The 28,000-nt window shown below is 38.4% G+C and overlaps 1 protein-coding gene across 6 annotated transcripts in view; it reads right to left on the minus strand.

The window, feature by feature from the left end:
- The window catches only part of FAM13C (family with sequence similarity 13 member C), a 153,092-nt gene that overhangs the window by 91,510 nt on the left and 33,582 nt on the right, over nucleotides 1-28,000 (minus strand). For all 6 annotated transcript variants that reach the window (XM_045877885.3, XM_045877884.3, XM_045877880.3 and 3 more), the window contains one exon: nucleotides 7,511-7,629. In XM_045877885.3, the coding sequence (XP_045733841.1) occupies nucleotides 7,511-7,629 (119 nt within the window). The remainder of the gene's footprint in view (nucleotides 1-7,510; nucleotides 7,630-28,000) is intronic.

Raw genomic sequence — 28,000 nt, forward strand, 5'->3', positions numbered from 1 at the left:
CGGTTTATCATTTCAAATCCCATGCCTAGACAGCTTTACCCCTAAGCACAAACCAAAAAAACTAAAACGGAAGTACATAAAAATATTTTTAAACAATTCTTACTACAGCAGTATCTATAAATATAAATCACAGAAGTAATCAAAATACACACTAATTTGGAATTCGTTACATAAGTGATGTTATACTCACAGAAGGCAATATTTTATAGTCATTAATATTTTAGAATATTTTATGATATGGAAAACACAATACTAAGTAGGACAAACAAATTACACACAAATGTCTAAGATGCATGTATATGAAAAAAATTTATACATACAAATCGAATAAGTTGGTTAAAGATAAAAAATAGAGAAAAGGGGGGGTGGGAGCTGTGTCACTATATACGATATGAGTGGATGTGGATGTGTTTGTGTATGTGTGTTTAGTACTGCACATTAGTCTTGAAAAGGAATAACCCTGTAGATGAATACTATGACAGGAACACTGGTGTAGCCATTGCCTCATTGGGAAGATAAAGAGTAAGTTAAAGAATAGCCTCATTCCCATGGCCTCAGGAACACTCAACGGCTAACCAGCTGGTCAGTTTTAAATGAGATTTAAGTTTATATGCACACTCTGTCCCCTATAACCACTATTGAAATTTGTCTCTTAAATCTAGTCCAAATTAGGTCAAGAAGTTTTCTAAGATGTTGAGATATTAAGGACAAAATTTTTGTTCTATCTCCTAGAAATATTATTTCTAACACAAGGCTATAATACGAAGTTTGTAAAATACGTTCCTTGTAGAAAATTGTATGTTAGAGTATTTGTTATGAAAAGTCGAATTTGCTCATCTTAGCCATAAATGAAGCTGAGGTTGGTGATAATTACCCCACTACTTTATTATTCAACTTACATATAGGTTGTATAGTCAGAATGCAGAATGCATTCTGGTCTAGCTTTATACTCTGGAGCCAGTTTGAAGTGAATTCAATCCAAATCTATCAGGAAGCCCCTTTCATACACAATTTTTTTTATGCCACATTAAAACAATAGCAACAATATAAGGAGTGCACTAGCGATGAACACAGGGTGATATATGAAAGTATTGAATTACTATACTGTATACCTGAAACTAATATAACACTATATTATAACTAACTAGAATTAAATAAAAACTTAAAACAATAGCAACAATACAAGAACATATACTAAAATGGATAACCATGGTCATATTGGGGTAGTAAGACTAAAAGAAATTATTTCCTTGGATTTTTTTGTATTTTCCAATATAATCATGTCCCATTTATTATTATTTTTAATGAGAGAATGTCTCAGAGTTTCTCTTTTACCTTTACGCCTAATCATTGTCTGTGTGAAAGTGCTAACAATTTATAAAGTAACCAAGGGCAGTCTCAAAAAAAAATAAATAATAATAATAATAAAGGAGGGTTTCATTCCCAAAATAATCAAGTGTGGGCTCTTTGTCAATCAGTTCAAGGGGTTGGTGATTTGGTATAGGGTATTTTTGTGCTCTACAGCATGGAGGAGGAATTATTTTTATCTGTGACTGCAAGAGCTTGTTTTTATTAAGCTAAAATCTTTCCACATCTAATCCTTTAAACATCTAAAATGTTGAGCATTTTTAGAATTAGAGTCAGAAGGGGGTGGAGAAATCATCTGACCCAAACTTGTGTTAGAGGAGGGGACTGAGGGATTTGCATGAAGTGACCAAGGTCACCCGAGAGACATGAGATAAGACTCTGCATTTCTTAATTTGGATGTTCTTTCCATTCTATCAGACTATTTCTGAGCCCATGAGGAGGGAGGCAGGATTGGGGGATGAAGAAGATCCCTCGCTATATGGCTCCCTTCCCATGCAATGTAGGCAAAGTAAGCATTTCAGAGCCCATTCGTCACCCAACTGTCTAGCAGGGAGTCTCAAAACATTGTCAAGACAAACTAATTTTTTTTGTTTATACCTCATTCATTCTCCTCCCCCTGCACTATTAAGGAAGAAAGAGAGAGAGAGAGAAAGAGAGAGAGATGGAGAGATGGAGAGAGGGAGAAGAGAGGGGAGGGGAGGCGATGGAGGGGAGGGAAAGAGAGGAGAGAAATCCTAAGAGCACACTAATAAGAACATGCTGGCAACATGTAGAGGTCCTGTCTGATACAGTCCAAGAAGGTACATCTTGTCTACTATGTTATTAAAAATCTCTGGGTGCTCATTCTCTTACTCATTCTTTCTCTTTTTAACAGAGCTCATTAAGACTCTGCTTACTTCTATGAAAAACACTTAAATAAGAAACAATTAGCTATTAAAACACAGACAAGTTGTCTATCTCAAAAACAAAAGCTGAAAGGATTTATTCCCCATGGAAAAGTTGTTGCCAACAAAACTTCCTCTTTCCATAAAGCAACAAAGCTTTTTCTTTCTTCTGGAATGTCACAAAAATAGTCAAAGCCATCAAAGGCCATTATTCTTGCTAATACATCAATCTTCAACCCCCTCTAACTGGGGACTTCCAGATGAAGAGGCCAATAAACTCCAATTCGCAAATGTAACCACCAACTTAATTAGTAGTAACACAATGCTATAGAATAGCTTCTGTTTATACAGACAAGGTCTTTAACGGCATTAAAAGTTTAATGCTGTCATAAATTTTAATACAATATTTTAAACACAAGTGAGTTAATCACTCTCAAAAGTAAATTTACTTAGCTGGGTAAGAAATCCCCAGCTTCATTAGTATTCTCTTACATTCATAAATCCTCCTTTGTCATATCTGAGGGTTCATAGGATTGGCACTGGCTGTAGCTATATAAAAAAAATCAATCAAACTGATGCATATTTATCAAGTGACTGCTCTGAACAGATTGATGGCATTTGTCTTGGTTCTGTTATAAGGGGAGCGAGGGCTTAAGCAAATCACAGCCTCACTGGGTGTCAAACTAGAAAATGAGAGGGCTGTATTAAACGATTCCCAAGGCTTCATTCTTGCTCTAGCCAAATGCAGTTCTATAATTATACGTGTTTTGAAAAGCTCCAGGTACTGAAGAGCATGCCAGAGTAGGATAATACGTAGCCCCTCCACTCACATGCAATGAAAATCCAAGTTAAAATGTAAATATGTTATCTTGGAAAGGAGGCATAAGACAGTATCAGACATCACCTTATTAGGGCTTAGCTCCAGGCAGCTAGAGTACCCAGGATGAGCAGTAGCTGGGAAGAAAATGATTAAAGCAGGCATTATAAATCAAATGCCTGTAGGAGCCAGGCAGAGCGCATAAGTAAGCTGGCAGATTCAGGTGAGAGTTGTGGAAAAATGGACAGCTGCTCCTCAACTCCAGCTAATTGTTGCCTTGTAGTAATATAGGCTCTGGGTTATCCCATCTTTAGTTTCTCAAAAAGAATCTCCCAAATCTATAAAATTTCTGAATTCTATTTATTTATTTATTTATATTTATTTTTTTAAAGATTTCAGTCATTTATTTGCCAGAGAGAGAGCAAGCAAGAGAGAACACAAGCAGGGGGAGTGGCAGGCAGAGGGAGAAGCAGACTCCCCGCCGAGCAGGGAGCCCGATGCGGTACTCAATCCCAGGACCCCGGGATCATGACCTGAGCGGAAGGCAGACGCTTAACCGACTGAGCCACCCAGGTGTCCCAAAATTTCTGAATTTTAAATATTGAATCAAAATATTTTAAAACATTCTACAAGGCAAGTGTATCTCCACACTAGATAAACTGCAGGACACCAAACTTGAGATCTCTGCTATGGGGCACCGTACAAGGAATATTGACCGTATAAGGACAGAGAGGACATGGCAAATAGGAGGGAGGATGGAGTGAAAGAGGATGGAGGGAATGAAATCAGTGTCTGAGGTTGGCTCTGTTGAAGAACAAGCAAACTGGGAGATAGAGGTTAGGATAGTGTTTCTAAACTTTTTGGGGGTCATGAGTACCACATGAGATTCTGATGAATGCTTTAGAGATTTTCCCTGGAAAACTAAACTTTTATGTAGCAGGTAGAATAATCACCCCCAAACACACCACGGTGCCTGTGTCCTCATTTTCTGTCCCACTCCACATGTTACTCTTACATGACAAAAGGGATTCTGCAGATATGATCAAGTTAAGGACCTTGAGATGGGGAGATTACTGTGGATTATCTGAGTCAGTCCAATCTAGTCCCATGAATCCTTAAAATCAGAAAATCTCTCTTGGACCTGGTCAGAGGGAGATGTATGGAAGAATGCTCAGAAATGCAATGTTGCTAGTTTTGCAATGGAGGAAGGGGTACAAGCCAAGCAATGTAGGCAGCCTCTGGAAACTTGGAAAAGGCAAGGAAACAGATGGATTCTCCCCCTAGAGACTCCAGAAAGGAATTGCAGGCCTACTGACACCTTTATTTTAGCCCAAGGAGACCCATGTTGGGTATCTACAGAACTATAAGATTATAAATGTGTGTTGTTTTGGGGCGCCTGGGTGGCTCAGTTGGTTAAGCGGCTGCCTTCGGCTCAGGTCATGATCCCAGGGTCCTGGGATCGAGCCCTGCATCAGGTTCTTTGCTCAGCAGAGAGCCTGCTTCTTCCTCTCCCTCTGCCTGCCTGCCACTCCCCCTGCTTGTGATCTCTCTCTCTCACTATCTCTCTGCGTCAAATAAATAAAATCTTAAAAAAAAATGTGTGTTGTTTTAAGCCATAGATTTGTGGTCACTTGTTACAGTAGCAACAGAAAACCAATATAATATATACATATATATATACTCAAACTTTGGGAAAAACATTCATAAACCTCCCTGAAGCTCATCCACAGACACAGATACAGGCTCCTTGCACTAGAAAGAGCTTAAGATACATGATCTGAGAGCTGAAGGTATGAAACTATTTCTCCTTGGCATACATGCAAAGATCAGTTCCCACCTCATAACACAATGAGCTCTGAAATGTCATTTCTACAAGGATGGATTCATTCTCTGAAGATTAACCACTCCTTTGACTCTCATCGCAGTGACATGTGACCCCTTGATGACAGAAAGATCTTTCTTCCCTTTTTCAAAGTGTTCATTATGCAAATAAAATTCTCCCTCCACACCCAAGATGGTGGCATTTTATACCTGCTGAGATTTAGCCTGGCCCCTTCCCTCACTTTGAGCCAAACCTAGGTCTGGAGCATCCTATTACAGTATCATGTCTCTATCAAGATCTTACTGGGCACCATATGCCTGAATCTGGCCATATGCTGGCTTAAAAGGGAAGAGAAATGTTTTCAGGAATGTGCGCTACCTGACTCAAAGTTGTTTTTAGCCTCAGATCTCATTTCACCAGTTCATCAAGTTTCACAATCCTTGTAATATTTTGAGATTTTTTTTTTTAAAGTTTCATTAGAATGTCCCTAGGTGATGCCACCATGGCTCTGACAAGTAACTCTAGTTTAAAGGTTACCAGCCCAATCTAAATACTAAACTTAATAGTACTAGACATAAGTGGCCTAATACCTCTTCTCATCTGACACTTAACTCCAGATCCTGTGATTGCCAACACTGGGGTACAGAATATTCTAGAATGATGCTAGCTCATAAAGCTAGATCCCATCAAGGTGGAGTCTGGAGGCTAGAAGGGAGAAGAAAAGGACAGGGTATTTGGAGTCCTATAGAGGTTTGCTAAGATGTAGAAGTGGCCAACGAGGAAAATGGGGAGAGACAAATCTGACTTAATGAGGAAAGCTGCCCAGGGACCCTGTCTGTATTCAGTTCCTTTCACTGACATGCAGAGAAGGTCTAGGAGCATCCTAAGATGTTACAAAGTTGTATATATGTGCATCTCTTTTTTTCTGAGAAAAGGTACCATAGATCTAAGAATCCAAATTTAACTGTAACTCCCCATCCCCAAATGTAACAATGGCTGCCCAGTACATTTCCTCATCAAAACTATTCTAATTCAATCCTCTTAGCTCTTACTAATCATATGTAAATGATTCCCATCACAGAATCCTATTCAATTTCTGACTTGCCCTCTGATAACAGTAATATTACCACTTACTTTCCCCACTGTAGATGAGATATAAAGTGGTCTAAAGTTACCAAACATCAGGTATCTTTGAGAAGGTTAACTGCTGATAATCATTTTTCCTGACTAGCCTCTGTGGAACATCCACCCCAAAGGGCTGCCCCATACATTCCATACACAAAAATACATAATTTAGTTTTGTTTTTTTGTTTCGTTTTGTGTTACTCTTTTGAAATATGCATGGGTATATAGTTGGCCCTGTTCTTGCTAAGAAAGGCAGTCACCAGTGTGGTGGAGGGGAGACAGGGTCACTGCACAAAATTGGTTCTGGTCTGTCTAAAACAGCTTGATTATAATAAGGCTTCAAATAGGAAGGAGAATGCCCCCATCAGCAGAGAAATGACAAGGTTGAGTCTTACCTGACCTGAGGTCACATAAGAATAAACAGAAAAGTGGTGGCAAATTGTGAGGAGGGTGATACAAGAAACCTACGAATCTGGTTGGAGAGCGGGTCACCTTGCTTTTGGGGCCCCTCCAACCTTTTGGGGCTCTATGATTCTAAATTTAGTATGCTGAATATTTTAAAGCAAAATTACATAGCACAGCCAACTTCTCTGTAGTTGTTGATTCATTTAGGCTGTGCTGCCATAAAAAAAAAAATCTAAAGGTCATGCTCAAAAGCCCAGCACTCCCTTACCAGTGAGTGAGGGCTATGATTACGCTGTACACATGATCCTACAAAGACAGCTGGCACAACTAGCAGGCGAATTCTTTCTTCTGTTTATTTCCAGAAGAGACTTTCCACAGACAGCTGCAATGCCAGGCGCCCATCAGAATGCCATGCCAACCTTGCTGCAGACGGCTTAACCCACGTCCTTGCCCTGAACCCAGGGCTGTCTCAGCCGGTCTAGCGGACCAGAGAGGCCAGCCCTGGGGTTGCTTCAAGTGCCTCAAGGACACTCCTTGGATCAGCACAGAAGCCACACCCGCTATTCTGTAATCAAACATTTATAGCTTCAAAGTCTGGCTCAGCTTTTTCACTTGTGCAACATCAGGCCAGTGTCCCAGTGAGTCCAGCCTCAGGCTTCTCCTCCATAAGATGGGGCTGTAAGTACTCACTTTATGAAGAAGTGGCAAAGGCTAAATGAGATGGTATGTGAAAAGAAACTGGCTTGATGTCTACACTGTCATCACTAATTATCATTATCACAGAGGAAAACCTAATCATCGGCGCGGAATAAAAGAGGACAAAATGAAATCAGCATTTCTTTCTCCAAGACTATCTCCTCTCCTCTCCGAGCCGTAGGCTGATTATCTCCAAAAGGAAGGCAGAGACAGTAGGTTATTTACATTTCTCCTCAGCTCAGACTCAACGATACTCTCTCACAGCCTCTTTAAGCAGCTTCTGTGACTCGTAAGGAATGCCAGTCAAAATCAGAAAGCCTTGCCTTGTGTGGGAACGGCAAGCACGGGAAAGCAACACAGGTATAGTACGATTTCTGACAACAAAAGGCCCACCTTTGTTGAACTCGCACTGTTTCTTGGCACCTGAAGGAGTGGTTTTGTGGACTCTCCTGAGCTGGCGTTCCTGTTCTCCCCCGACACTCTGGCTGGCTGGGTGCCACGTGCTCTGTCTCCTGCGAGAAGAAACAGTGGGAGTAGAGGAGTATCAGTAGCCATCCCACCGCAGTCATCCACGGTGTTCTTCAGCTGGGAGTGGGGCTCAGGGCAGGGGAGCACAAACAAAACACACTCTGCCGGCTGTAAGTGGGAAAGGGGGCCAATAAGTAATCTGAAATTTAAGAAACCTCCTTTTATCAGTCAGTTGCTACAAGAATATAGAATAAAGAGAAAAATAATGAAAAATCTAATGTTCAAGAGATACGATATAACCATACCATGAAAATATTCACACTAAAAATATTATAAAAGAGTACTGAATAAATAGATATATCTGAAAATATAATTTCTAGAATATTTATAGCATTGGCTCATTTTTGTAAAAACAAACATATGTATGAATACACACACATACAGACTGAGATACCAAAATCTTAACAGTGACTAACTCTGAGATGTCATTTCTTTTTCTTTTTTCCTGTTTGGGGCTCATCAACATTTTTTACAATAAACATAAATTCTTCCTGTAATAGGAAAGAAATTTAAGTTGGTCTGAAATCTAAGAAACATCATTTTTATAAATTCCAAATGCCAAGCATGCAAGCATGCTCTTCCCTCTCTCCCTCCCTCTAACACACACACACACACACACACACACACACACTTGCCATTAGCTACACTGCATCCAAAGAAATCACTACAGTGGTCATCTCATTATGCAATCTATGCATTAATTTAGAAGAACTCCAGAATGCTAAACTCTCTAGAGAATATCATAAACACATCCAAGCTAAATGAATCTGGATTCACTACAAGGAGACATACACTAAAAATGAAAAATTTATATACATTCAACAGTTGAACCACTACAGTTTTTGAGCTGTGTCAGATCTCTAATTGACAAGTTTTCCTAGCAGCAAAATAGCCCCTCTTACCTGATAAAAGAAATATGAAAACTAAAATCAGTGAGAAATTGAGTAAATCCAAATGGCTACTGTCATGCAGTGAGAATATTCATGTGCTGCAATACATCTGGGTCTGACTGAGCAGTATACCGTGGTGGCAATATAGACCAAGCTTTCCTATTTGGAGTGTGGGTTAAAGTCAGTACAAGTGTCAATATGTCACATGTCTCAGAAGTCACTTTTCCAAAACAGCCAAATAATGTGGTGGGGCTTTTTGCCAAGTAGTCATGACAAGCCTCTACAACAAAATTGTGAGGCATCTGTGTGGCTCAGTCAGTTAAGCATTTGCCTTCAGCTCAGGTCATGATCTAGGGTCCTAGGATTGAGCCCTGCATCAGGTTCCCTGCTTGGTGGGGAGTCTGCTTCTCCCTCTCCCTCTGCCCTTCCCCCATGCCCTGCTCATGCTCTCACTGTCTCGTGCTCTCTCTCAAATAAATAAATAAAATCTTTCTAAAAAATTAAAAAATAAAAAAAATTTTATGAATGCCTTCCTATAAGAGGGTTAAAGTGGGGAACTGGGGCAGAGATAAGGAAAGGGATTAATTATTCCTCCAGGATCCTTTAATTCCATTTTTCTAAGCCTGCAGCTTTAGGCAAAAAGACACTCTGGACATAGTAACTGCTTCTGAAAAATTCTACAACTACCCAAATACTGGCCAAGTTTCCCCAACAATGGGTTCGAGTGAGATAGCTCTGCTTACTACTTGTGAGTTATGTGACCTTACACAAGTTACATCAATTATCAGGATCTCCACTTCCTTGTCTGTAAATGGGGATAATACTCCCAGGGTCACAGGCACCTGGGTGGCTCAGTTGGTCAAGCGACTGCCTTCGGCTCAGGTCATGATCCCGGAGTCCTGGGATGGAGTCCCGCATCAGGCTCCCTGCTCAGCAGGGAGTCTGCTTCTCCCTCTGACCCTCCCCCCTCTCATTTGCTCTCTCTCTTTCTCTCATTCTCTCTCTCAAATAAATAAATAAATAAAAATCTTTAAAAAAAAAATACTCCCAGGGTCTCAAAGTTGTTGAACAAGATGTCATTAGAACATCTCTTAGTACTTGCCAACTGGAGGTGCACCACAGATGGGAGCTATGAGTGCTAATATTTCTTTTATAAAAATTCCCCTGAAGCTCAATATTCTGAAAGTTATGTTAAGGAAACTCTCAGAGACTTAATCCAAATGAGTTTATCAAAAGCAAAGCTATTTTTGTGGTTGGATGTTCGTTTCAAATTTCTATACTTCAAGAGTCTAGAAGTTACTCAAGAACCTCATAGGAAATAGGAGACTAAACCCTAATTCTTACTCGCTCCAGTTTTTAAAAATAATTTCATGGGGGTGCCTGGGTGGCTCAGTTGGTTAGGCGACTGCCTTCGGCTCAGGTCATGATCCCGGAGTCCTGGGATCGAGTCCCACATCAGGCTCCCGGCTCAGCGGGGAGCCTGCTTCTCCCTCTGACCCTCTCCCCTCTCATGCTGTTTCCTTTTCTCTCTCTCTCTCAAATAAATAAATAAATAAAATCTTAAAAAAAATTTCATGCTTTTCCTTAAAGGGAGAAGGCAGAAGGAAAAGGGATGTCATTCTAACTAAATTAATAAAACAGTAGTTTCCAAAGGTATTGTGCTGCCAGGTATCATTTATTCATAAGGACATAAAGGAAAAAATATATATAACAAGAACAGTAATACTCAATCATGGTTATTGGCCTCTATAACAGAGAGACACATGAGAGACCAGGACTCACCCCCTTGGTGAATTCACATCCCTATTTCAATTGGGATCCACCACCTGACCAGTGACAAGGCTAACTAGGACTGCCAAATAAAGTTCTTAGAATAGATAATATACTCATGTATGATTAAGAGAACATATCCCCCCCGCCACCTCCCAAAGGTGACATTATCTGAACAAGAACATATTTAACTAGCTTTGCTCATTTAAGCTTCATTACATCTTTGTTTGGGATCTGCTATAACACCCCCATCAAAAATTCTAGAACACTAAAGCAGAGTGTTTACCTTAAAATGACTGAGATATATTTTTACTTAAAAAAGAATCACCTACTACAAACAAAGGATGTTGACAGTTAAGGAGGTTATGTAAAAGTGAATAAGACAATCCTGCCCCCAGAGAATTTTAAAATCTACTGTGTGACAAAGACTAAAATCTAAGAGGGCAGACACTAACTTGTTACTTCTGCGGTAATGTGTTTGCCAAATGGGCAGGTCCAAGCTGACCAATGGAAATGAAGGAAGGAGAAGCCAAGACCCTCTCCTCCAGGCTTGTCTTCCTGGTACCTGGCCTGGCAGAGGCTGGAGGGGCACCTGTAAGACAAGTGATCCTACATCATTTCCTCCTGCTCCCAGCCATTCCCTATCCTTTGACCTCGTGTCCTGTATGTCCCAATTCTAGCTTCAGTGGAGTGATTTTGGTTCTCTGCTACACGCAGGAGCAATTAAATTGACTTAGCTCTGAGATATTTCATAAGTAAGGCATCTGTAAAACAAACATTATTTCAGTTATTTTCTGATCCATGAGCAGAGGCTAGGATAGTATACACAATCAGAGAGAAACTGTCTATTAGATTGAGAGGCTCAGAACCTCAGCTGAGTCAAGGAAAAATTAGCTGCCCCTAAGCAGAAATAGTGAAATATAATATTTTGTCCTTGTTGGGATTTTAGTGAATTTGGCTGACTCTTACAGAACTTGAGAGAATCTAGTTTTGATCCAATGTAATGGCCACAGCTTCAGACTCTTCCAAGTCCCCCAATTTGTACAAATCCATAACCCAGAAGAAATAAAAAAATGTTTTCACCTAGTCCTAGTTTTTGCTCAGCTTGATAAACCAGAATGTTACCCTTGGGCCTCAAAGACCTACATATCCTTTAAATCTTACTTTCAAGATGTGTGGTCAATCAAAATACTAACTTTTTTCATCTACTCACACTTGAGGTTTTATCTGTGTCCATTCTATTCCAAAATTGATTTAAAAAATTTACTTTCTTCAACTACTGGCTTAAATTTTAAATTAAGTGGGTTTATAACTAATCCCTTCATTGCTAATAACTATGCCTTGCATTTATGAAAGCATGTTCTTCCCAAGATCTTTAAATACTACATGATTAATACATCTGGTATCTCCATAGTTTGGAAAAGCATATATATTCAGCTCTTAGAATAGGCAATGTGTTATAAATCTACCCTATCTTATGTCACCCCAGAGTTCTTTTCACCTTGAATCTGCACACATCTGTGAAAGTGACTTAAAGTCCTTTTGAATATTTGGGGGTTTTAAAGGCATTTGTCCCTGATCAAAAGAACTACTGGATTATCACATCCATCTTACAGCTGGGGGAAAAGAGGCTCTGGAAGAGCTTATTATAGTATCTTCATGTGTGTCTGATTACCCATTTTAAGTGTTCTGGAACTTTAAGACATGGTACTTAGAGAACTGTTTCTTCAGACATCTTTTTAAAATAATTTCTGCCTGCCTTGGTCACTATTTCAACACAGAAATAAATCATGGAGGAAGAGAGGCATATGTTCAAAATCCACACATATCCACAAAGTAGGATCTCCTCTGATCTTATTTCCTTATCTGAAATACAAGGATATCAACTAGTTTACTGCCTACATTTGTAAGAATTTCTGGTAGAAAATAGACATTCAAATTAGGCTATTTTGTCTACTTTCCAAATCAAATAACATTCATCGAGTGCCTGACCTGTACCGGGCACTAAACTAGGCACTTTTAACCTGTATGTCCTCATTTAAAACTAGGAGGCAAATCTTACTCTCACTTTTCCCCAGTGAGAATAATCAAGTGAAGACAAGACAGAATTCTTTCCACTTTATTTCAACATCCCAAGTTTACTATTATCAAATGACAAAACTAAAACAATTTAGTAACTAGTTTCAGGTCCTTTATTCAAGGGAAAACAATCCATGTATTTAGGGAGTACAGAACCTATCAAATAGTGGAGCACTCTTCCTAAGGTTTTGTGGGCAAGAATGAGCATTATAGAGTATAAGAAGAGGCAACACGGAAACAGGGCATGAATGACTAGGAATTCAGGGATTTCCTTATAAGGCTAGCAGGCCCTATTCTCTAGGTAAGATAAGCTAGCTAAGGCTAATTTGAAAGATTGTGACTGATGTTAGGGTTTCTTGACAATTTTCAGTAAGTGCAGGCTGACTTTGTTTAGATTTGTGACATGGGGTAGGCCACTGAGATGGCCTCCATTTTGTGGGTCCCAATATACAAATTAATATTATCAACTTACCCCCTTTTGATAAATTCTCAATTGTATTGCAAGTATTGATCAAAATTTAAAGTATTAGTGCCACTCTGAGCTACCACTCCTTGTTGCTATTGGAATCAGGATGAACCTCTAACTTCAATTCATAGGTTAGGATATCAAGGTCTTGGTCCCTTAGGTGGCAGTTCTTCATCCCATTTTTTGCCATTCTAGGCACAGAAAGAACATTTGTCTCATTACCAGTAGCTGCATGCATACATTTAAAGCTTTTGAGAGAATACGGTATATCAGGGAGACTATTAGAATGGTTTTAAACTGAGTAATACCCAATGTTTGGAGGACACTCCAAACTTTCCAATGTCATAATCCCCATGGCCCAAACCAACTTAGATTAAATAGATCAAAGAAAGACCCCACTGAGTCATTTTCTCAAGCCAAATGGCTTGTTTATGTATTTTATATAACAGTTTCCACTTCTCCAGAAGTGTTTATCCACAAGTGTATTCCAGAGAAACTGAGGCATTAGAAATCAGGAAGAAGTTTGTGATGGGAAGAATTATGGAATCACCTGCATCACAGTAAATCCAATAGTTGATTGGAGGTTGGCTAACCTGCTTTTGTAACGGTCTGAGATATGTGAACAATGGCAATGTCTTTCCAGGACAGGGCAAGGCAGTAGGTTGACAAAAGAATGACAAAGACATTCAGGGTGTAAGAATTAGGAAAAGGATTGTTGGAAAGAAAGGAGAAATGGAAAGAAACATTCTTAATGTTTTGGGAGGAAGCAGTCAACCTCAACATCAGCTAATTCTCTTCCTAGTCAATTGGATTTTGATGTCTCTAGCATTTGCACAGGCACAGATGTCAGGGGGAGCCTTCTTCAGTTGTGAAATTTAAACACCTTGTAATTTGGCAGCAGTGTTGGTGGATGACAGCACTTGGTAGAGTCCTTTCCATTAATCTTACTTTTGCAAAATCAACAGAATAAAAAATGGTTTTCTTAAAATAACAAAATACTTTAAAATGCACACAGTTAAAGACCTGATGAGAGTTCCTTTGATGGTGAAATGTAGTTATTTCTGGGCATACAATAATTTAGAATAATAACTGGACATTAAAGTATTGATAAATTTCTAGAAACTCTATAAACAATTTCTGGAATATCTATGTTAGGAACATATATCCATACACATATAACCTAAGAAGGTTTATCAATACTTATTTGACAATGCTTTCTACATAATTTAACATATCAAATAAACCTAATTTGTTTAACATCTCTCTTTTACAAGGTGAGAAACAAATCTTTTGAGATTTCTAGGGACACTCTAGGGTATATCAAAGATACTTTGAGGTCAAGAAGACTCCATTTAGAATTTGATTGGGGGAAGTTGTCAAAATGTCAAAAGGTTTGAATATTTGACTACGTAGGACCACAGATCATTATCAAATACTTAATTATCTATTTAACCAAATTGGCAATAGCAGATTTGAAAAGCAAACACAAAAGGTTACATTGTTGTGAATGAGATTTAGCTCTTTTAATACTAAGAAGATTGGGTTCTATTAAGTAATCAAAGACCTGATATAAAAACAACATGAAACACAGGAGACTATTTTGCTAAGGCAAAAAAAAAAAAAAAAAATCTTTGCTTTCCAGGTAGATTGTCCAAAAGGTAAAGTGAACAAAACCCCTTTCACAATCACTTAACAAGAGCAGACCAATAGCATCAGTGTACTTTTGATAATAAAACTCATTTTTAGGGGAAAAAAAAACCTTAAATCCATTCTAATCTTAGCCAGCTTGACCACAACTAACATTCTTTTCCTAACATTCCTTTTCTACAAAAGTTCTATAACTTCTTATAACCATTCAGATTACTTACTATGTTTTTTCCTTCTTTCTCATTCTGAAATAGTCATTTTACTTTCTTTACCTACTTTTCATTCACAGTTATTTACTTTCTCCCTTATTATTTTGAAATAGGTTTAAGTACATATATTGATTATAATTATTACCATTAGAATACTAAATTCCTAGTGAAAACTAAGAATTAAGCAAGTGTGGACTGGCAAATTTATAAATATATTTCATAACTTCTAGAAATAACTTCTTCCTCAGTAAACTTTTCAATGTAGACAAAACATGTTTACTAATAGGACAACTAGCCTTAGTTCTTCTGTAAAAGTAAGTCAAAAGAAGATAAACTATGCTCAGTAGTTAATGTTTCAGTATTTTTATATTCCTTGGAAATCATCTAGATATTATCCCATTTAACTTATCTCAGTATAATAGTAAGGTTTCAAGTTACCAAAAAGATTTTGAAAACTACTTTTAAGTAGATATACAAAAAGTATAATTATTGTTGGAAAGTTCATTTATAAACTTTTATCTGACCTCTATTTAATTTACTTGTTCCTAACAATTATGTTTAGATTACTCATGAAAAGATGATTTGCTGTTTATTTATTCATGAAATTGTCCTTTTTTTAATTTAAATTTTGCTTCTTAACATACAGTGCAGTATTGGTTTCTGGAGTAAAATTCAGTGATTCATCACTTACATACAACGCCCAGTGCTCATCATGACTACATACAACACCCAGTGCTCATCACAACAAGGGTCCTCCTTAATACTCACCACCTATCTAGCCCATCCCCCACCCACCTCCCTCCATCAACCCTCAGTTTGTTCTCGATCTCTGTAACAGATAACATGAGCTTCTTTCACTTTTAATAAACCTAGGTAGAATTATAGATCTGCTTATATTTAATATTGATAGCTCTAAAGACGTGCCAGTTTTGATTAAAGCAACAAACTTAAGTTAATGTTTATTTACCAAGATTATTTTAGATTAAAACAAATGAGAAACATTTGGGTTACTTTCTATATTTCTGTGAGCATATTTGACATGTTTATGTATAAATATAACTGTACAAATTAATTTTGGCAATACCATCCAAAGACAGAAAAAAAATCACACATTTATAATATACAGACATACATAAACATACAGATAGTTGTAAAGAGAGATCTTATAGCTTTAATTTCAAATTTTAGCCACAGGACAGGTAAAATAATATAAAACTCAGTAGCCTCTAAAAGAAGAGTTGGATCCAAATTGGTTTCTGGCAGATAGAATAAGTTAGATTACCTGCTCAGATGGCTTACACATTTTTATGTTTGTGGAAAAGACTTTTAAGATTTTTCATACACCTAGGCTCCAAATAGCCTTTCCTCTTTTTCCCTTCTGATAGAAATTACCTACCTAAAGCTTGCATTTCAAACAGATGGCTTCCATAGATAAGAGTTCCTAGTGAAGAACAGGTAGAACATTTACATCTCAAAGGCACAGAAAAAGAATCCAAGTTTCTCCAAAGACTTTTGTTTCCTAAATCCAGAATTTTATAATACCTACAACCTTCTGAGATGAATAAAGGAAGTTGGGGATTGGTTTTAAAAAAGGAAAAGTGGGTGAATTGCTCTCAGAGATTCACTTATGTTCTTGTGAAGACTCAATTTATAAGAAAAGTACACTTGTTTTTAATTCCTCAAAGAATTAGGTTGCAGTCTGAATGACATCAAGGAGGTTGACCCACCCATCCAACTACATAATCTATTTGCTTCTTTAGATCAGAGAGAAGATCTTCAAATAAGACGGAAATCAAAAGATTCCTATGTTCTAGATTTAGAGCTTTGTCCTTGGATAAAGTTTGCCTTTGTTTTTCTTTCCTTCTGGGTACATTTAGCTTAGAAGAGAAGACCTTAAAAAAAAAAGTTCCTATCAGGCTCTGAATACCAGCTGGCCTAAAGCTATTTAGAAATCCTTGCAAATATCTTGTCAAGTTTCAGCTGGGGCAAACAGTAAACATTGTTGGCAGTATTAAACAACTCAAAGATACTAGCTTCCCAGTATCCAGAGCCATTCCAAAAATTGCCAAAAGTAAGAAAGACAGACAATTCCCCTGAAGTGGGCAATAGTCAGTAGGACCCCAGCTAAAGTGGATTTGCAACCCACATTTCTGTCTGGCCATATTTTGGGTGCCCTGATTCTCGAAACCTGCATGCCCCCGGCAGGCAGAAAACCAAGTCAAGTTCTTAGGACACAAAACAATACAAACAAGAAGGCAATAATTGTCCCTGGGAGAGAAAGGATCTACAACCAATGGGGACCTCAAAGCCAAATTCATAAAAGTCTGAATTTAGTAGGGAAGGGATAACATGAAATCTCACTTTCCTCTCTCAACCAGGCACTAAAAAGGTCTAGGAGAACTGATTCCAGTAAGAATTTTTAGCCTTCACCAGCTTCTGCCTGTTTTCCCAAGATCCCATCTGCAGGCTCCAAAGAGAGTGGGGTTTAGAGAGTGTAGTTCTGGTATCTACCAGCATTTAGCAAGATTTTCCATTAATTTTAATTTAGTTTCCCCTTGGCTATTTAAGAGAGCAACTGGTAAGAGTTTACTGGAGAATTCCTTGAAGTCCTGGCAACTCTAAGAAAAGCCCATTTGGGGGCCCTCCTTCAAGTGTAGATATGGGGGCGTTTGAGTTGGTATGGAAGAATTGGACAAAAAAAAAAAATCTTTGAGGAAAATATTTTTTCCAGTGTCCCCACTGATTACAAATGAGACACTGATTTCTGGGCCAGTATGTTGATGATGGGCCTCTAGGAGGTGAAACAGGGTTTTTAGGTTTCTGACATTGGAGCTATTGCAGTTGTAAGGCTACTAACTTGGTGGATTTTTGTTTATGGTCAGAGTGGAAAGTCAACTCAGACAGGGGATTAGTAAAATACAGTACTGAGGAAAAGGAAGATAGAAGGGAGTTGAAAGAGACATGTCAGTCTTAAGAAGTCTTTTGTTTTTAGGTATCATTGGGTCTTTAATTTTTCATCAGCCTTTTGCAATGAATCTTTCAATGAAGCTATTTTGGAATCTTGAAGACTTCTGGTGACTTCTGCATGACAATTAAAATATTTGTCTCATTCTGTTTGTCTGATTTGTTAAAATCAAAACTAATTTTTTTTTGTTAAAAAATAAACTGAAGCCAGCCTTGAAAATTTTCTGAGCAGACAAAACCAATTCCTTATAATTTAAGAAAATGCTGATATTTTATCTAATCACTATGAACAATAAACAGTCACTGCCTTCCCACTTATATAAGCTGCTTTATAATAATATACCCCTGAGCCCCATCCCATGTTTTGGTTTGAGTGATCCTGGTTTGTGAACTATCTTTTTGATGTGTGCACAATAAACTTTTACTGATTATTACTGCAGTGATAAATTGTTTTTACTTCTGTTATTTATGAACTTTTGACAATTCATAGATTCAGAAGGGAAATCCAAGGAAGACCCCAATGACTCTAAGGACAGTGAGCAAACAAGTGCTGATACCCCGAGTTCATTGAGTTCACTGCTTTCTTGCTGACTCTGGAACTTGAGGAAAAGTATCTCTTCAATCTGAGTTTTGTTTTCTTTGCATTTTGAGCTCTCTAACTTTATTGTGCATACCTGGATTTGGTTTATTGAAACTCCTTGGTAAGTTACACTATTCTATTCAAAAGAGGGTAGGGATTTGTGATTCTCTGTGTTTGGGTACAGCTATTAAAAACAGAGGGCCCCTCATATTAAGAGATCTTAGGGAATCTAAAGGGAAAGATGGAATCCACTGGGTCTAAAATTCTTTCTTCACTTTCCTCAAAAACTCATGCTTTATACAGACCAATTACTAGTACCAAAATTGAGTCAGTAATAAAAAAAAAAAAAAAAAAACAACCTCCCAATAAATAAAAATCCAGGACCAGATAGATTCACATTGAACTCTACCAAATACTTAAGAAGAGTTAATACCTACTCTCCTCAAACTATTCCAAAATATAGAAGAAGGGAAGCTTCCAAATATATCCCATGAGGGCAGCATTACCCCGATACCAAAATCAAACAAAAACACTACAAAAACAAAACAAAACAAAACAAAAAAACCTACTGGCCAATATCCCTTATCGAGATAGATACAAAAATCCTCAATAAAATATAAGCAAACCAAATTCAACAATACATTAAAAAGATCATTTACCACAATCAAATGGGATTTATTCCAGGGGTGCAAGGATGATTCAATATTCATATATCAACATGACATACCATATAAAAAAAATGAAGGGTAAAAATCATACGATCATCTTAGTAGATGGAAAGAAAGCATTTGACAAAATTCAACATCCATTCATAATAAAAAGTCTCAATATGGTAGGTTTAGAGGAAATATATCTCAACATAATGAAGGACAAATATAACAAACCCACAACTAAAGTCATACTCAATGGTGAAAAACGGATCAGAAACAAGACAACGATGTCCTCTCTCGCCACTTTTATTCAACATAGTACTGAAAGTTCTAGCCACAACAATCAGACAAGAAAAAGAAATAAAAGGCATCCAAACTGGTAAAGAAGAAGTAAAACTGTCACTATTTGCAGATGACATGATACTATACATTGAAAACCCTAAAGATTCCACCAAAAAACTACTTGAATACATAAATTCAGTGAAGTTGAAGAATACAAATTAATATACAGAAATCTGTTGTATTTCTATACATTAACAATAAAGTAGCAGAAAAAAATCAAGAAAACAATTCTATTTACAATTGCACAGAAAAGAATAGAATACATAGGAAAAAATTTAACCAAGCAGGTGAAAGACCTATATTCTGAACTACAAAACATTGATACGGAAATTGAAGATGACAGAAACAAATGGAAAGATATACCATATTCATGGATTGGAAGACTAATATTGCTAAATTATCCATACTACCTAAAGCAATCTACGCATTCAGTGCAATCCCTATCAAAATACTAATAGTATTTTTAACAGAGCTAGCTAATAGCCCTAAATTTGTATGGAGCCACAAAAGGCCACAATTAGCAAAAGCAACCTTAGGAAAGAAGAACAAAGCTAGAGGTATCACAATCCCAGATTTCAAGATTACAAAGTAGTAGTAATTAAAACAGTATGGTACTAGCACTGCAAAAATACCCCATCTTCAAAGGGATTCATGGAAAAGACCCTAAGAAGTACCCTAAAATGCAGGTTTCTGATGACTTTAAGATCATAACACTAAACTGAGTAAGAACTTCTAAAACTCTAATGGAAACTGATTGATTCATAAAGCTGCTAACCCAAGATGAAGCAAAACAAGAATGACACAGGACTGAATGACCTGATGAACACAATCATAATTTTTATGGTTTCATTTAAAACTGCTGATTCTGGGGCACCTGGGTGGCTCAGTCTGTTAAGCATTTGACTCTTGGTTTCTGCTCAGGTCATGATCTCAGCGTTGTAGGATCAAGCCCATGTCAGGCTCCATGCTCAGTGGGGAGTCTGCTTGAGATTCTCTCTCTCCCTCTCCCTCTCCTCCTCCCTCCACTCTCTCTCTCTCTCTAAAATAAATAAATAAAATCTTTAAAAAAAATATTGCTTGTTCTTTAATATTTGTTTTCCAGATTTAAAAGATCCCTTTTCCTCCTTTCTTTGAAGCTATACTTTACCAAATTTCTGTAAGTTATAGATAGCTTTACAACAAGGGTTGAAACATTTATTATTTTCTCCCTGCCTGATCTCTCCAGAGTTTGGAAACTCTTATTAAGTATTCTTGACAATGTGTGTATTTGCCTAAGTTCAATAACAATCTGTTCTCCAGGTAACAGGACACAATTAGACAAGTCCTTGGTTTGGTTTCCTAGCCTCGAGGGGTTTTTAAAGTCCAATCTGAGATTTCTTAAATTACAATCCAGCAAAGCAGATTTAAAAGAGTTTATATGGTCAATCGCTATTCTTGATGCACTTATGTAAATTATCAGGCCAAGTTTATTGAAATTAGACCTAATCTGCAAACAAATTACTCTTATTATGGTTATCTTTGATAGAAAGAGGAGTGATTATAGAAAGAAAAATAATGTTTCGGTAACACATCTTTGTGGATATCAGATTCTAGTGCTGTTAATTGTTTTTGAGATACTGTTTTCTACCTGCAAACTGGACTGGATCCTGAATTCTTCTAGTTTCCTATAATATTTGGCTAGAACTTTCCAAACTAACATTTCTAAATTTTTCCCATTCTTTTGGCTTAGAATCACTGTACAACTAAAACTTCCCCTTTTCCAAGGCCATGAAAGATAAAGCTGGACAACTTGATATAACTTTCAGATAAATCACCACAGCTCATGTGTGGACAATCTTCATGCCTGTTCAATGGAGTCACTCAGAAAGTTCACCAGAGACATTAAAACTGCAAACCAGGAAAATCTGTCAGAATGCCAGTACTTGCCCTCACTCTATCTGAAGATGCTTCAAAACTGACATCTAGAAATCTTCTCAGCTGGCTGCTCTCCAAACTCAGAACCTGAATTTATAATTTGCTCCAATTATTAACTTCTGTTTTTCTTTTGTTTTCATAGAAATGCCTCTCATTAAATTGCCTGATTGCTCACATCATATAAAGGTCTAATTTAGGTGGAAGCTCACTGGCAACACCACCTCCTGAAAAGAAACATCGAGATATTCTTTCTTTCCTAAGTAATCATGAGGATATGAATTTGCTAACACATCATCTTGTGCCTATATAAGAAACTCAGATAAAAACTGGAACCCAATTACACGTGATCCAAAAAATATGTAGATTGACTTAGCTAAAACTGAATCTGATTACAATTCATTTGAGTTATTTAATTGGTGAAATCTTGGCTCCTGGGAATTTCTGCTCTGGGGAATTTCTCAATCCTTGGCTATTGTTCTCCTTATAGTCATATTAGCCTTTCCAGGTTAGTATACCCTTGAGGGTTCTAAATACCTATCAGCAACCACTCACTCACCTATTGGTACCCATTAGAATTACACAACTGGATGAAATCAACAATAATTACATAAATGATGAAGACAGTGACTACATGACCCTCCAGCCTGATGACTCGACAGTGGAAACAGCAATCATGTGATTCTTTGGCCCAACTACATCAATGGTGGTAACCAAGAATAATGCCATACTAGTTGGTCATTCTCTCAGCATGCTGAGAGAATGACCAAAAGGGGGGAATTGTTAAAATCAAAAACAGGGGCACCTGGGTGGCTCAGTCGTTAAGCGTCTGCCTTCGACTCAGGTCATGATCCCAGGATCCTGGGATTGAGCCCCACATCGGGCTCCCTGCTCCGCGGGAAGCCTGCTTCTCCCTCTTCTACTCCCCCTGTTGTGCTCCCTCTCTCATTGTGTCTTTCTCTGTCAAATAAATAAATAAAATCTTTAAAAAAATAAAATCAAATAAAAAACAAATGCCTCGAAAATTCCCTAAGCAGACAAAACCAGTTTAGCCATAAAGGCAAAGCTTAATTTAGCTTATTTTGCAAGACTAACTTGACCTGAGTCATTTCTTGCTTATGTCTCTGGAAATCAAAAACAAAACTTAAACTGTTTTCCAAAATTGTTGTGATGTAACCACTAACCAGTTCCCTGTAATTTAAAAAATTTCTAACATCAGGGGCCCCTGGGTGGCTTAGTCAGTTAAGCAGCCGACTCTTGGTTTCAGCTCAGGTCATGATCTCAGTGTCCTGGCTTTGGGCTCTGTGCTCAGCAGGAAGTCAGCTTGAGATTCTCTGCACCCCTTTCCCTCCGCCCCTCACCCCACTTGTGCATCCACTCTCGCACTCTCTCTCAAATAAATAAATAAATCTTTTTAAAAAAATAAACTTCTAATATTATAACAATCATTGTGAAAAAATAAACAATGAATGCCTTCCCACTATATAATTTGCTTTATAACAATATACCCCTGAGCCTCATTCCATGTTTCTAAATACAATTTACAAATGCCTCATGTTTCTCAATACAAATGCCACATGTTTAGGTGTGAGTGCTCCCAGTTTGAGAACTGTCTTTTTGGTGTGTGCACCATAATCTTTTATTAATTACTACTTTGGTCATTCATTGGTTTTACTTCAGCTATTTCTGAACTTTTAACACCTTACTTTCAAGTGCACCTCTTAAATGAACAATCTTGTCTAATTGAAATGTTCCCTCACAATTGCCATTGTGATTCTAAGTTGTCTTAGTAAGATTTTTGCCTTTTGTATATATCTGTAGCTTCTGGGACCACATTTCTCATACATAAAATAAGCAGATGTGCCAGAAGGTGGTGTGCTTAATTCTTTGAAACTTTAGGATCCCATTTCTTTAGTGAAGCCTTGGATCTCTTGGAGCCAAATTAATACCTAGGAGGGATGTCCAGCTGGGTTGAGGATTTTGTGATATTTCTCAGTGTACCTTCTCACATGAAAAATTTTTTGAAGTTGGTATGTGATCTGATGTCATTCTAACCTGTTCCAGGACCAATTTATCCTAGCACCGGAGTCTTAGAGTTAAGTGGCAAGCACTCTAACAGCTTTTAAGTGCTCAACTTGTGCCCACCAATTTTGCAGTTTTAGCTTCTGAGACTCCCATTAGCAATAGATCTATCATTCCTTTCATAAGATCTCTTTATAATGGGGGAAGCCCTGATGGCTTATAATAGTCTGACTTGTGCCTGCTCACATTTTGATGTGCCATTGGTCAAAAAAGTCTGAATTTCTTCTCTTGATTTTTTTCCCCAAGTCCCCCAGTAGTTTACACCGTGGGCTTTCCTTGAGGCTTTGTGAGTCCCCTAATAGCTGCCATCTTGCTTTCTTTAGATTGAGGGATACTCATTATTCTCCCTTGAAGTAACCCTCCCTAATTCAACCAGACTTACTGTTTCTGGCTGCCTGTGCACAGTTCCTGAGACCTGTGAGTTTCACTGTGAAAATCTGGAGTTTCTCACACTCCAGTTTCCACCCTGTGAAATTCTAGAATTTTGTACATCCCAATTTTCCAGTTGGAAGGATTAGAACAAACTCAAAGAGCTCACAATGCAAAATATGCAGAGCTCAATCCAAGAGCAGCTTTCCAGAGATAGTGGAGAGTGGCAGAAGAAGAGGCAGTGAACCAAAAGGGCTCTCTAGGTACCTTCACCTACATCTCAGAGCCATCCCCAGAATCTTCAGCAGCTGTCTTCGGATCCTGTCTTGTCACCAAAACTGTCAAATGACATAACTAAAACAACTTAGTAATGAATTTGATGGCCTTTATTCAAGGAAAAACAATACATGGATTGGGGGAATACAAATGCCTACCAAGAACAGTCTTCCCAAGGGAATTTGGGCAACAGTGAGTTTTACAGAGCATAACCAGAGGCAATGTGGAAGCAGGGCATGCTTGGCTAGGAGGTTAGGATTTTCTTATAAAGCTAGCAGAAGTTCTATTTCCTAGGGTAAACTAGCTAAAGCTGAGTCGGAGGACTGTGATTGGGGTATGCTGGGTTTCCTTGACAGATGTTTCTTGTAAGTACAGGCTCACTTAGGTATAGTCTTGTGATATGGGCAGGGCCCCCAGGAAGGCCTCCATTTTGTGAGTCCCAATATACAAATTAACTATCTTTATAAAGCTGAGAAGTATTCCATGCAAATCAGCATAAACACAGTCACATTTAACAAAATGTAACAGCTGGTGTGGGTGGCATTCAAATGTAAAATCAATAAAGCAACAATAAAGTATAAAAGAGAGTCATAAGACATTAGGGTTCCCAATGGTATCTATTTTTTCTTCTCTGCAGCATGTGCATAAAGGACACAGGGACTCTGAAGTGAGAAAGATTCATAAAGAAATGAAGGTCTTCCTTTAATGAACTTATACAGACTGAGGGCTGGAGGCAAGAGTGGAGTGGCAGGATTAATCAGTTGTTCGAGAGGCAAGATTAGCCACCATAAGCGTTGTGACTTCCCCAAATCTAAGTACCTCCCTCTGACAGCCCTCACATTTCTGCTTCTGCCCCACTGAGGAGTTAGTCCTTATACAAGCCTCCACCTCTCCTGCTCACTGAGTCTAAAGAAGGATCCAGACAGGATGAAATTCTAAGGAAAGCAGAAGACTAACAGACTCTGCTCATGAACACTTTGCTTTACTCCTTACTAGCACTGATATTTCGAATTGCCACATCCAGGCCCTGAAAGGTGTTTACCCTGACCTGAGCCAGCCTGATCCCTCAAGGCATGTGAAGCTTCTGACTTGACCATCATAACTCCTAGGATTGAAGAACAAACCACCCTGTCAGATTTATGGGCTTCCTGGGCTCCTGTGTTCATTCATCATTCAAATATGCAGTTCCTGTCAGGTGCTACATTCTGTGCTCTCCCTATTCCTGCCCTCAGGGAGCTCATAGTGGAGTCACCAATGGTGGTGGTGCTAGTGGGGGGTGCGAGGTGACAAACCATACACAGGTAATGACAGTATAGTATGATCAATGGTACAATAGGATAAAGGTAAGTAAGTGTGAGATGCTCTGGGAACATAGGAATGACACCAAACCCAGTTCGTGAAAGAAGTGTCAATGAAGTAGCCTAAAGGATGAAACAGGGAGACAGAGAGACAGAAGATACCAAGGCAAACATGTTAAGGGAGAGCATGGCATGTTCAAGGAACTCAGCGTGAGAGACTCTGTTTGGGGTTAGAATCAAACAGATGCGAATGGTGACCAGTGAGGGAGGCAAGACCCAAGCAGAGGCCAGCTCAGATGAACCCTAGAAGTCTTTTTTTTTTTTTTTTTAAGATTTTATGTATTTGACAGAGAGAGACACAGCAAGAGAGGGAACATAAGCAGGGGGAGTGGGAGAGGGAGAAGCAGGCCCCCCACTAAGCAGGGAGCCCAATGTGGGGCTCAATCCCAGGACCCCGGGACCATGATCCGAGCCAAAGGCAGACACCCAATGATTGAGCCACCCAGGCGCCCCAGGTGAACCCTCTAAGTCTTGAGGAGTTTTGGCTTTATTCTAAAGGCATTGGCGAGTCACTGAAAATTAAGACATGTTCCAATTGACACTGCAGAAAGATCATCTGAGGCCTGTCAGGCAGATGGATTAGGAGGTGAGAAGGGACAGTGGAAGAAGGGAGAGCAGTCAGACCATTAGAGCACCCAAGCAAGACAGATGCTTACCGGGCATCACAGAAGTGGTCGTCAGAATGAAGAAAAACTGATCTAAAAGATATTAAAGAGGTAGAAACCACTGGTGACCAGCACAATGTGGCTGAAGGAGAAATAGGAAAGGCTGAAGATGATGCCACATCTGGACTTGGAAAATGAGATGAAAAATACACTGCCCCTTGAGAGGGAGACAGGAAGAGAAAGAGCATTCAGGGAGAGCTGCATATCAGTGCCCATGAGGCAATGGCAGATAGATGGGCTGGAGTGACAGAGACACATCAGGGCTGGGAAGATATATTTGGGAATGAGCATGAAGGTGGCTGAAATTAAAAGTGGTGTGAGACCATTCAGTACGTGCAGCAAGAGAAAAGAGAATGCTGAGAGATACCAATATTTATGGGATTGATGATACATTGCTAAGTGAAAAATCAAGCTGCAGGGGCGCCGGGGTGGTGCAGTCAGTTGAGTGGCTGGCTCTTGGTTTTGGCTCAGGTCATGATCTCAGGGTCCTGGGATCCAGCCTCACATGGGGCTCTTTGATCAGCAGGGAGTCTGTTTGAGGATTCTCTCTCTCCCTCTGCACCCACCCACACTCATGCATGCTCTCTCTCTTTCTCTCTCTCACTCAAATAAATGAATAAATCTTTTTTAAAAAAAATCAAACTGCAAAATGGTATATGCAGTAAGGGCTCATGTGGAGAGGTAGAGGGGAAGATCGTGTGTGTGTGTGTGTGTGTGTGTGTGTGTGAGAGAGAGAGAGAGAGTGATTGTGTACTTGCGTATTTTTTGTGGGACATGTTAATTTATTTATTTTTTTTATTTATTTTTTTTAAATAGGAATTTTTTAATCTCTTAAATTAAATTTACATGGCTCCTGTGAAATGAGGAGAATGGTGGGACATGTTAATTTAAAACTATTGCTTGAATTGCTTAATGGGTATGTACAGCTTTTATAATCTAAAATAAGAAGACTTGATTTTAAAAACAATTAAGAGGCAGACAAATGAATAGGAGGCTGCAAAGTCCAAGAAAGAGAGATGGAACGAAAACACAGAGAAAAGGAAGCTTATTGTCTGACCCTACTTATGTCTTATTTTAATGGAATGCTAAACGATTTTAACTGCATGTGGAAAAGCAAGATAACGCAATAAAAGAAATATTTAATGTTGATAAACATGCACTCAACCATATGACTTCAGTCTGAAGATGCTTTGTTTTTTATATATTTTTTAAGATTTATTTTATTTTTATTTTAGAGAGAGAGAGTGTATGTGCAAGTGGGGGGAGGGGCAGAGGGGCAAGGAGAGAGAGAATCCTGGAGCAGATTCCCCACTGAGTGCAGAGATGGATTCAGGGGCTCCACAAAGGGCTCAATCCCAGGACCCTGAGATCATGATCTGAGCCAAACCCAAGAGTCCAATGCTTAACCAACTGAGCCACCCAGGTGCCCCGAAGATGTTTTAAATAATGATCTTTAAAATAGGGGCCACTGTTTCTTACAGTCTATTTATGTTAAATTTTAATAAGGATACAGTTTCATCAGCAAATAATTAATAATTATGACCAAAAGGGTCAACTGGAGCAGTGAGTCAGACCTGCAGATATGGCAACAACACGAAATGAAGTCTTCCTGCCGGGAGGTGGTCATAGTCACAGTGCATGGGCAAGAAGGAAAAGCAGATAGCACCTTCGTCAAGTCTCTATTCCCTTCTGGGCCACATGGCCTCTCCAGCCCATTACAGAAGCTAGTGACTTATTTCAAAAGACTTTATTCTTTATTTTTTTAAAGATTACTATAATCTGAGGAATCAGAAGGGCCAATTTTAATGTAAATTAAATATTTATGTATATTTTAGGTCATCTCCTTCTGAGTTGAAATGTAAACTCCTTTAAATGCCTCTAATTACTATAGAGTATTACCATCCTAGGAAAAACCACCTTTTATTCTCCTTTATACTGAAAAAGTGAACAGTCTGCTGATATGGAATCTCTACCATGTTATTTTCTGAAATTATTAAACTATGTCTGCTATTCTTTGCTTTTAAATATTCCTCAATATTTCATTTCACAAGCTCCTTGTTCCCTTATCTAGTTTAGCAAGAATCAAATTATTCTTCT

This window comes from Mirounga angustirostris, unplaced genomic scaffold (genome assembly GCF_029215605.1).
Source record: "Mirounga angustirostris isolate CCGP_5_RB_7025 unplaced genomic scaffold, mMirAng1.0.hap1 SCAF_6, whole genome shotgun sequence".
Taxonomy (NCBI): domain Eukaryota; kingdom Metazoa; phylum Chordata; class Mammalia; order Carnivora; family Phocidae; genus Mirounga; species Mirounga angustirostris.